Source organism: Sinocyclocheilus rhinocerous, unplaced genomic scaffold, assembly GCF_001515625.1.
Source record: "Sinocyclocheilus rhinocerous isolate Xijiao unplaced genomic scaffold, SAMN03320098_v1.1 scaffold603, whole genome shotgun sequence".
Taxonomy (NCBI): Eukaryota; Metazoa; Chordata; class Actinopteri; order Cypriniformes; family Cyprinidae; genus Sinocyclocheilus; species Sinocyclocheilus rhinocerous.
In genome coordinates this window covers 3,768,106-3,779,220 of record NW_015656630.1, presented here as the reverse complement: position 1 = coordinate 3,779,220, position 11,115 = coordinate 3,768,106, and the positions used below count along the sequence as shown (strand labels likewise).

The following is an 11,115-nucleotide window of genomic DNA, read 5'->3' as shown; positions in this document are numbered from 1 at the left end:
AAAAAAAAAAAAGGTTTGGATAAGTGTTCTGATTAAATATATTCCACTGTATCAGTGAGAAGGTAAACAGATTAATCAAATATAATATTAATTAAAATGTATTGTTGATATGGAAACAGTAATAGCCTATGCCCTGAGTTTGGACGTCAGCACGGACAGATTACACTAATTTGCATAGGCAAAATTAAACTTCAAAAACTCGGACATAAACAAAGGAACAATTGCAAGAAGAATAAAAAAATCACAGAACATTAACTGGAGTGTGAGAATCATTTTACTATGCTGCAGTGTAGCAACACATTTGTCTATTTTTGCTTTCCGTACATCCAGTTGTGTTTGGTGTATTTGCATGCTGCAGTGTTGCCAAATCCACAGTATTTATTCCGCGGAATTGGGCTACTTTGGGGCAATGTTTGATTAACTATTTGGTCGGGTTTATTACACAGACCTGGCAACCCGAGGGAGAACACAAATTCCAGAGGGGAACAGAATCGACTGCTACACCGGCCTCATCCGTGACGAGCGTGCTTTCCTACACAGGATGTTATTATTGTTGCAGTATTCATCAATAAATCTACTTGTAGTCATACGTACATAATAACAAATATAAGTTACAACAACAAATATGCACAAAAAATAGCAGGACTTATTCCTCACAAATACTTGTGTATCTGTATCTGTTTGTGAATCTGTGTACATTTATTCATGAATATTGGGACGGTGATAAAGAGGATTATTCCTCAAAAATCCTCCATTTAATCAGATTTTATAAGTCTCTAATATGTGTAAATCTAATTGCATCACAGTTACATTACATTGCATCTATTTCTCTTTACAGGACACCTGATTTTAAGTAACAAAATGGCGGTTTTTAGCTCACAGGTGCTTCTAGCTGTAACAAGATCAAGGTGAGGTCATCATCCAAGTCACTGGTGCAAAAATGAATTTTTTTTGTCCTGTTCCAAGTGTACTATTATTTAAAAATATTATTTCATAATATTTTGCAGTGTTCCCCAATTGCAATGCTTCATAGAGGTTTTAAAAACAGAAATGGGAAGCTTGCATTTTTGTTAAAGCACATTAATTCTTGCATTCTAAATATATGGGAGCTGTTGGCTAAATCGTCCTTTTAGTGATGGGAATACCTTTCTAGGCTAATTAATTTAATGTAATTCCTGATGTAAATACTTGCTTTCATATTGTTTTGCACATTATTAAAAAGTCACTGGGTTTACAGGCTTTACATGATCAGGATAGGATTGAAAGATTAGCTTTAAGACGAGGCTAGTAAACGATTTTATCGCACTAATCTCATGTTAACATCATTTTAAAATCTTAGGGCTCGATCGACCATTACTGTAAACAATTTTGCTGTTTTTTTTTTTTTTTACAAACTGAAGAATGAGTTGAAATAATTTTCTGTAGTAATCTAGAGCACTAAATATTTTATTTTGTGCTTTAACATTGTAAATACTCTCTTTATCAAAGCTCAAAGTTCTGGGTTTCTTCCAGGGGATCCTACTTGCTTTCTAAAAGACAAGGTTGTGCTTCACTCCCGTCGACCGCATGCATACGCTACCATTCGGAGTTCCTCAGCCGGGTTGCCGTCACAGCCAGGTGTCCCAGGCCGCTGTACCCCTGTTACACATCCAGCTTCATCCGCCCTGGTTGCATAGCTGCACGTCCCCTCCACAGTTCATGTGCTTGGCTTCAAGAGGTGAAGGACACCCCTGAACCTGTCAAGGGTGAGCCTGTCCTTGCCGCCTGTGGCACTCAACTACCTCCAGCACCACCAGCAGTGCCAAGAAAGTCCCTGGGACAGAGAGTCCTGGATGAGCTCAAGCATTACTATCATGGCTTCCGTCTTCTGGGCATCGACACCAAAATCGCGGGCAGGATGGCCTGGAGGTTACTGCACGGGCAGCAGCTCACCAGGAGGGAGAGGAGGAGGGTATGTTTGGGTCGAGAAAGATTTGGAAATCTATTTGAGATGTTTTTGATGAGGAGCTTTGTGTTACTTTGGGTTTACCGTGGTAGAGTGGCTGTATTGGATATTAATTCCATGGTAGATTGATATGGAGAAATATCATTTATCAGATTTGTAATGTATTTACATGGTACTTCAGGTTAATTTAAATAATACCCGTGGTAGCTTTACATCTGATTTGTTATTTCTTTGCATCTCTCCATGATATGTGAGCTCAAGTTATACATTCTCAAATAATATTCCAGTGTTTGATATTCTAGTTAATATTTAAAAATGTTTAACAACAAAATTAACCGGAAACAAAAACGTTAAAGTCAAAACATCATTTAAGTGGTATTATTGGAGCTTCAATTTCTAATATTTCAGAATTATTTAAATATATATTGCACTTTTACAATGAATTAAAATGCACAATTATTAAATCCACATCTATTTTAAAATCAATAACTTATGTCTCTTACAAAATGCCATTTGAACTACTATAGTTCATGTACAAAATTGCTATATTACAACCATAGTATTTCATCATGTTATTACCATGGTGTGATGTCCACACAAAAAAAAATCATGGTAATATTATGTTTTTCCTTTATCCTAAAATTTCTATGGTGATGTTTCTTTATATACTGTATAATGTAGTTCTTTGTTTACAATATTCATTCACATAGTATTCCAAGTAGTACCAAGGTGCAATGTCCAAAATAATGGTAATACCATGGCACTTTTGTTATTTATAGTCTCAAAACACCTTTATATAAGATGTAAGTAGTTTGACAAAGGAAATTGTGTCATAAGTTATTAATATATGTACAGGATTTGAGTTTTATAAAAAGGTAATTATGTTTGATAATCCTGTTAGAACAAACCATTGTTGGTCAAGGATTTATAATGTAATGTGACACAAATAGGATTGCATAACCAAAAATCTTAACACCTCAGAGAAAGTACAGCTGGATTAGGCCAGAAATGCTATTCTCACTTACCCATATTGCTTTTGTGTTTGACTACGGATGAATAAGACCTGTCCCGTCGTCTCCACAGCTGATGCGGACATGTGCCGACTTGTTCCGGCTTGTGCCCTTCATGGTCTTTGTCATCGTTCCCTTCATGGAGTTTCTACTCCCCGTATTCCTCAAACTCTTTCCAGAAATGCTGCCCTCTACATTTGAGACAGAGTCCAAGAAGGTATTATAAGCTTACATTTTAAACAACAGCAAAAGTTCAGCCTAAATTATGAAATGCAAGCATAAGAAATCTGTGTAAAGGATTTGTAAAACTATTTCTCAATGAATCGGAGTAGTAATTTTCATGAAGTTGTAAAAGTTGGTCAAAATTGTTGAGTAATTACTAATGAAACAACTGAATTTGTTTGTTTTACTCTGACAGGAGGAAAAACAGAGGAAGGGACTTGCTGCTAAACTAGAGCTGGCCAAGTTCTTACAGGAGACCATTGCTGAGATGGCCAGGAGGAACAAAGCAGCTGTTGGAGATGAGACTCAGAAGTTCTCGACTTACGTGCAACAGGTGAGTTCAATAATCAAATCCATTCTTCCATATCACGTATAGTTAAAATCACGTATAGTTCTGGTTGTGACTGACGCTTCTAACTTGTCTGCTATAGGTGAGGCACACCGGTGAACAGCCCAGCACTAAAGACATTGTGAAGTTCTCCAAGCTCTTTGAGGATGAGCTGACGCTGGAGCATCTGGAGCGGCCGCAGCTGGTGGCCTTGTGCAAACTGCTGGAGCTGCAGCCCATCGGCACCAATAACCTGCTGCGTTTCCAGCTGATGATGCAGCTGCGCACCATCAAGACTGACGATGAGGTGAGACAAAACCAGACAACTGCCACTGACCCTCTAAAGTAGTTTTACAGCTGATTTTATGACTGGACATGTTGCTGTGACCTCTAGGTTTGTGGGTGACTGAACCATACGTCTTAAAATTAGGGGCCGATCACAAAGAATGCATTTTTGCGTTCGACAATGCTAGTTTTCTATTATTTTTCTACGTAAACATACACTAAATAAACATCTTTGACTTTTGCATCTTTTTTAAAACACAGCTCTTAAAGGTTTAGTTCACCCAAAAATGAAAATTCTGTCATTAATTACTCACCCTCATGTCGTTCCAAACCCGTAAGACCTTTGGTAATATTCGGAACACAAATTAATTTAACATCAAAAATTGATAATTTTGATGGAATCTGAGAGCTCTCTGACCTTCCATAGACAGCAATGATATTACCACGATCAACGCACAGAAACAAAGCAAGGACATCTGTAAAATAGTCCATGTGACATCAGGGGTACAACCGTAATTTTACAAAGCAGCGAGAATACATTTTGTGCGCAAAGAAAACGAACAATAACATAATTTATTTAGCAATTCTTCTCCCTGATTTACCATCTTCTGCGATTTTGGAGAGTACCCCAGAACGCAATCAACGTAATGAGCGTTGTTTACGTTCAGCATGCGTGCGGTTTCGCTGAACATAATAAGCGTTGTTTACGTTCAGTAGACAGCGTGCGCATGCTGAATGTAAACAACGCTCATTACTAGGGTTGCACGATAAATCGCATGTGATTGTCATGCGCATCTCGTCAGTAAAGCCGGTTCCGTGATTAGTAGTAAATCTCCATCACATGCTTTTAGATGGAGCGGCATTTACTACACAGAACGGTAGTTCACTGACAAGCTACGCAATATCGCGTTCATTATCGCAGACGAATCGCATGCGATAATGAACACGATAATGCGTAGCTTGTCAGTGAACTACGGCTCTGTGTAATGATGCAAAAAAACGCGAATGACGTCGCGTGCTTTTCTGCTCAGTTGCTTTTTTTTTTTTCAACTTTAGGCACTCAGAGTGCTCCTACAAAAATGCGAGGCGCAGCAGGTGGCTAAAACGTGAGATGTTCGGGGCGCATAATGCGCAACATGCTCACTGCCAATAGAAAACAATTTTAAAAAGGCACCTCTCACTGCAAAAAACGCGTTCTATCTGATCAGGGCCTTAGACCTTGAAATAATATTCTGGGTTTGATATGTTAAGGAGATGATCTCAGATGTTAGATAATCATGATTTTCGGTTTTCGTGTCTCTCTGTAGATGATCGCCAAGGAGGGTGTGGCCGCAATGACTGTAGCTGAGCTCCAGGCCGCCTGCAGGAGTCGCGGAATGAGATCTTTGGGTCTGACCACAGATCAGCTCCGACAGCAGCTGCAGCAGGTGTGTGTGCACAGGCCAGCCTGACTAGGTTGTAAAACGGCCTACTGGAGGATATTTATGACTGTTTCCCACCCAAAGACTGTAGACAAATTGAAAGTGTGTCACATACAACAGACTTTAAACAGTCCTCTTATATTTACCAGCTTGTGCCTACTGAGTATTGTTTTTCCTTTTGTCACAGGGTGGTGTTGTCACCGTAACGCTTTGTCTGTGGTGTTACAGATATATTTCTGATTGTTTTGACATTACTGTATGTGTGAGTGTATGCTTTGAGTCATTGATAAATTCTTAATTGTTATTCGCATTCTTTCTCTCTCAGTGGCTGGACCTGCACTTGAAAGAGAATGTCCCACCATCCTTGTTGCTGCTCTCTCGTGCAATGTACCTGACGGACCTCACTCCTAAAACTCCAGTCATCCCACCGGTGCCCAAACTGGAGGTGAAAATAAAATTCTATACTAGTTTGTCTAAAAAATACTACAGTTTAAAATACAGTCCTCTAAATGTTACAAGTGAATTTGGCATCACAACATTATAATGTACAGTATGAAAAATGGATGTTCATTTTGAGATTTGCTAAAGATTACATTTAACAGTGTTATTAAATCATTAGTTTGTTTTAAAGATTAACTTTAAGTGAGCAGATACTGTATATAGAATGATAGTAGCAAATTAAACTCCATTATACTCCAGTTATCAATGTATCATATAGTATATCTCCACATCTATCCCTTCAGACTATCCAAAATATACCAAATATACCCAGCTTATCTGTTCCACATAACGTAAAATTGGTTTCAAAATACTCCGTATGCATTCTGTAAACATGCAAAGAGCATGCATACAGAATACATTTGTGCAACAGGTTGTAAATATTGATTTATTTACCTAATAGTCACGCAGACTTTATGAATTAAACCAAACTTTGTCAGCTCTGTTTACTTTCTGCTTAAAAACTTGCCCCAGTGCTTGGCAACAGTTGATGTCTAGATTGGGCAGATATGCAGACTGGCACGTCACTGCCTCAGTGACCGCTGATATGTTATCATTGTTCTGTTAATGGTTGTTATGGTTTCATATGTAATGGTCTTCTTTATGTCCGTGTCACAGAAAGCCACTCCTCCTCCTGTGGAGGCCGAAACCACAGCCAAAGGGAATCCGCTGTCCTCCTCAGTGGAGGTGCTGGTGGACTCTGCTCCGGTCATCAAAGACAGAAAGGTAGGAATGTTATTACTTCACCAATCAAGCAATCAATTTCTCAGTCTTCAAGGATTCTCCAGGATGTCAGCCTTGTATAACAAGTAATGGTTACAAATAGTTTAAATTCAGGATATTGTTAACACTTTGATTATGTATTTTAGTCTGAAGAATTGTTGGAGAAACCCAGAGGGTTGGACATGCCATCACCTGAAGCTCAGTTAATACATGTAAGTGTGCCAAACAAGATATTGTATTGGTCACTCAATGTGTGTATTTATTGAAAGATGAAGAGTCAACAATATGTGGTTTTATGCTGTGTACCACTTTCAATCATGTTTTGAAACTATTGGAGTCATAAAGTTTACGTTTCACTTATGGTTAAAAAGATAAATTCCCCCAAAGACAAATGTTTGTTTTTGATTCACATACTGTTTGGATTGTTATTGCGTTTCATGTTGCATTGGATAAACCACTGGGAGGGAAAACAATATAGTATGGCAATACTGTTAAATGTTAATTTAAAAAGCATTGAATCCCTCAGATATTTGCTTTGTTTATCCCATAACCTGCCTTTAACTCAACTGTAAGCTTAATTGAATTTGTTGCGTCTTTAAACTGCCCTGTCCCATTCTGTCCTGGTGCACTTTTTTTTTTATGTTGATCAACTGTGTAAAATTGAAAAATGAGTTTGAAACTGCCTCTCATTGCATTAAACAGCATACCATCTTGTACCACTGTACAGTCAGAAAGTAAAGGTGCTCAATGTTCATACCTCTTTTAAATGTGTTACACATGCCAATTATTACCCCCATTTATTTAGTGTAATGTGAACAAATATACTGGTTTTTGTTTCCAAAATTGACAAAATTTAAAAGGTCAAATTCACTAATTTTGCAATTAATTGATTGTTCAGTTAAAAACAACAACATTTCATTAAAAAAAAACTTAAAAAATTGAATGAATTGATGTGAAATTTATTTTCTCATGAATCTAATCATCTCAATTTGTTGCAAGTTGAATATAAATAACTTTTAACTGAGCTCCAGCTGTGAAATTGGTTATTTTACCAGGGGTTTTCAAATTGAGTTGATAGGGTGTCCGTGGACAATTTACAATTACAGTTTTATAAAATGTAGTTTTAGGGCTGTCAATGTTAACTTACAAAAACCCTAACCCTAATTTGAAAAAGAAACGTACAACAAATATGCAGATTGCATATTAAGTGAGATGGTGATGGTAAAAATGTGAAATTGGAGGACAAATTTCTTCGTTTCCCATAAAACTTTATATTCGGTCTCAAAACTTTAACTTTTCCCTGTTAAACTTTTGCGTCCCCCAAGAAACATTGCGTTCGCTTTCAATTTGCTCAAACACTTTTGCATTCAAGCAACTTCACGACACTCGCAAAACTTTCGCGTTCCCTCAAGAAATTCTACTCATAAAACATTTACCCTGACCTGAGAAACTTTTGAAAGATCTGAAACATTTACATTCGGTCGCATGGTTTCTCAAGGAATGGAGAACTTTCGGAAGAGCAACAGCGTTTGAATATAATTTTAATTGATGTCTAGTTCGAGTCGATCTTGTTCGGTTCATTTGGATTTTGAGACTTCATGCCTTTATTGCTTTGTCTCAAGTTTCAAAATGTTGAGTTGGATGTATTTTGAAACAAGATCATTAACTGTGAAGTCATAGACGACTCTCACTGTCACATATGTTAGTGCTGGGAGAATATTATCGTGAAAAGCGCTGTACAAATAAACTTGACTTGACTTGATATAGACTATTAGGTGAGAAATAGGGCATGCCAAAGGCATATCTTGCATTTGTCTTTCAAACTTTGACACATTAAACAATTTTAAGCATAAGCAAGTTTGAACATGTTAGATATTGAAACAATATGTTTACTAATGTATGAACAGCCAAAGTGACCCAAAAGTGTTAGACCACTTAAAGCCAGAATCAAACTGTATACATTTCTTTGAATAAGATAAAATATGAAACCGAGTGCCACTGATTTTCAAGAAAGCGTTTTATGGGAATTTGAAGGATTTTAAATGAATAAACATTATTAAAAATAAAGACAAAAGAATATTTAGGCACTTTCTGACTGTTGTCCCACATAATTAATTTGATAAACTACATCTGTGGTTACTCTGCTGGAACTGACTCAACTGAACTGACTTCATACATCCACTAAAATAACTTACTTTTGTAAATGTTGGTTATAAGTCGCTGGAGGGAAAGGCTCAGTAAAGTAAGGAATGAAGCTCTAGTTAGGAGCATTTATTTGCAGATGCCACTAGTTTGATATTTTGTTATGTATAAAAATAAAATACGTACATTTTAAGTGACTTAAAGTAATTTTTGAGACCACTGCATATACTGCATATACTGTGGCCAGATGCATGATCTGCTTACAAGTTAGTCATCTGTTTTTGTTTCCATTTTATTTATTTATTTATTTATTTTTATACATAAGTTACATAAATTACTTCTAGTTGGGCAGACTAGTTCATAATGTAGACTAGTAGTAACTAGTTCAGACTAGTAAGACTTAACATAATGGTATGTAAGAATAATTTTAATATTGTTAGTCATATTTCAAAATAAACACTTAAGGACTGAAACAACTTCAGTTTACGTCCATATATATATATATATATATATATATATATATATTTTTTTTTTAGAGAAATAATGTTAAAACCTAAGTATCAAATATGATGCATTAGGTTTTTGAGGAACATTTATCCAACATCATTGGATTTCATTGCATTATACATTTTGCTCCTCATAATAAAAACTACAGAGCTTTGATCATAAAACGAAGCATTTAAATGTCATCTTACTAAGACATAACATTGGGAAATATAGAGTGATAACTCATATACAGTAAGCATTTTAAGTAGTCTGTTTTACTGTTATAAAGATCTGATTTACATTACAAGCCATCAGAATTTCATAATACGTTTTGGCCATATAATAACACCTGAACCACATTTAATATTTTTGCTCAGTTTGAGTCTCTGAATAACACTGAGATGTTTTTCCTCCTTGAATAGAGCTCCATTTTCTCATACTATATGTGCCATAAAAGCCTGATGCATCAAAAATGACAAACACACAAAAAAAACTGGTGTCATTAAAAAACAAACAAACAAACAAATAAATAAATAAATACTTTTTTAGAGTTTCTAAAATGGTTCAATAAATGTTCCATTAATAAAAAATAAATAAAATAAATCAGACTATTATTTCATGTAAGACTTTTAAATGTGGTTAAATATGTTAAATATGTGAAAGTAGAACCATCTAGTGGTTAAAGTGTAGGACTACATCTCTCAGATCATCCTACACAAGTCAGTAAACAGAGCCAACAGTGGAAAATCATATTGATGACCTGTTTCAAGACCCATGATGGATTTTTTTTTTCATTAAATTTTTCAAAAAAATTTGACGATGTGATTGATTTTAAGCTAGTAGGTGTACAGTATGTACAATTTGGGGATCCCCTAAAACATTGTTAAAACGCTGTTACTAAGTTTGGTTTTGAAACCATTAGTAAGAATAGGGCCATGTGAACACAGTACATCTTACTGCACAGAAATATCTGCCTTTCTGTAAAACAGAACACAACACATTCATCCTGAAACCAATCATTCATATCTATTTATCTACATCATTATGCTTTCTTACACAAGTAATGGCACTATGGCTGCTGAAAACACACTACAATAGATGGCACAAACTGAAAGTACATCTCTACAGACGAGGTGCACGTCCTACACATTATTGTGGCCCATATTTTTGAAGGATGTGGTTGCTACTTGCAGCTTCCTGTCGTGCTCTGAGGTGCGCATGAGGAGCGACGTGACAATCAAAAGCATCTTTGCCTTGGAGAGATTCAGACGGTTGTCTTTTGTGTTGTTTTTAGTTTGGGCAGGGGTTCTGATTGTTGAATGAGACATCAAGGACCACCGACTGACTGAAAAGGACTGGGATTTCTTAAGGAGTTGGGGTGAATTTAAAGGGAGGGAGCCATGGCCTCCCTCCTGATGCGAATCTTTCGGTTGGGTGTGGAGAAAAAGCGAGTTCGGCACTACGAAAACCTGAAGAGGGATGTGGATCCACACCAGACATGGGAGACTATGGGAGAACTGGGAGATGGGGCTTTTGGGAAGGTCTATAAGGTAAGGGGGTCAAATCATGAGGTTCGGTTTTCTGTTAAATGCAAAATAGCAGAACACTCTTGTAATATATTTATCTCGGGTCATTTAATTCAAACTGTTTTTAAGGGTTTAAAGGAATTTAAGATTATAAATAAAAGCATTGAATGTTTAAAAAATAATAAAACTAGTCAGGGCCTTTAAAGTGGCATAGCCTGATCTAATCTCATGTCATTTCAAGGAAATCCCTCCCTCTTCAGACTGGCATGTCAACTAAAGTGACAAATACAGTTCTGCAAGTGACTGTATCTTGCTCAGTCTACCTCTTTCAACATTTCACGCTCATGCTAAATTACAAGAATGATTAAAAGTTAATAGAATCAATACGGAATGATTCGCAATTTAAAAACGAGAACTTTTATCACACTGTTTGATCCCATTGATATTATTCTAGGAATAAATCTACGTTTAACTAACATATATATATATATATATATATATATATATATATATATATATACACAGTACA

The 11,115-nt window shown here is 36.3% G+C and overlaps 2 protein-coding genes across 2 annotated transcripts in view; both read left to right on the top strand.

Annotated features, from left to right (window-relative positions):
• The first annotated feature begins 861 nt into the window (after positions 1-861).
• Positions 862-6,982, top strand: LOC107720574 (LETM1 domain-containing protein LETM2, mitochondrial-like). Its single transcript, XM_016528299.1, has 11 exons — positions 862-908; positions 1,513-1,951; positions 3,029-3,172; positions 3,374-3,511; positions 3,609-3,812; positions 5,098-5,217; positions 5,399-5,413; positions 5,537-5,656; positions 6,328-6,435; positions 6,579-6,644; positions 6,959-6,982. Exons 1-11 carry the CDS (start codon positions 862-864, stop codon positions 6,980-6,982), a joined length of 1,425 nt encoding a protein of 474 aa, XP_016383785.1.
• A 3,332-nt stretch (positions 6,983-10,314) lies between these two features.
• LOC107720718 (serine/threonine-protein kinase 10) overlaps positions 10,315-11,115 on the top strand; it is a 10,854-nt gene continuing 10,053 nt past the window's right edge. The window contains exon 1 of the mRNA XM_016528530.1: positions 10,315-10,610. Within this exon, the coding sequence (XP_016384016.1) occupies positions 10,461-10,610 (150 nt within the window). The 5' untranslated portion in view covers positions 10,315-10,460. The remainder of the gene's footprint in view (positions 10,611-11,115) is intronic.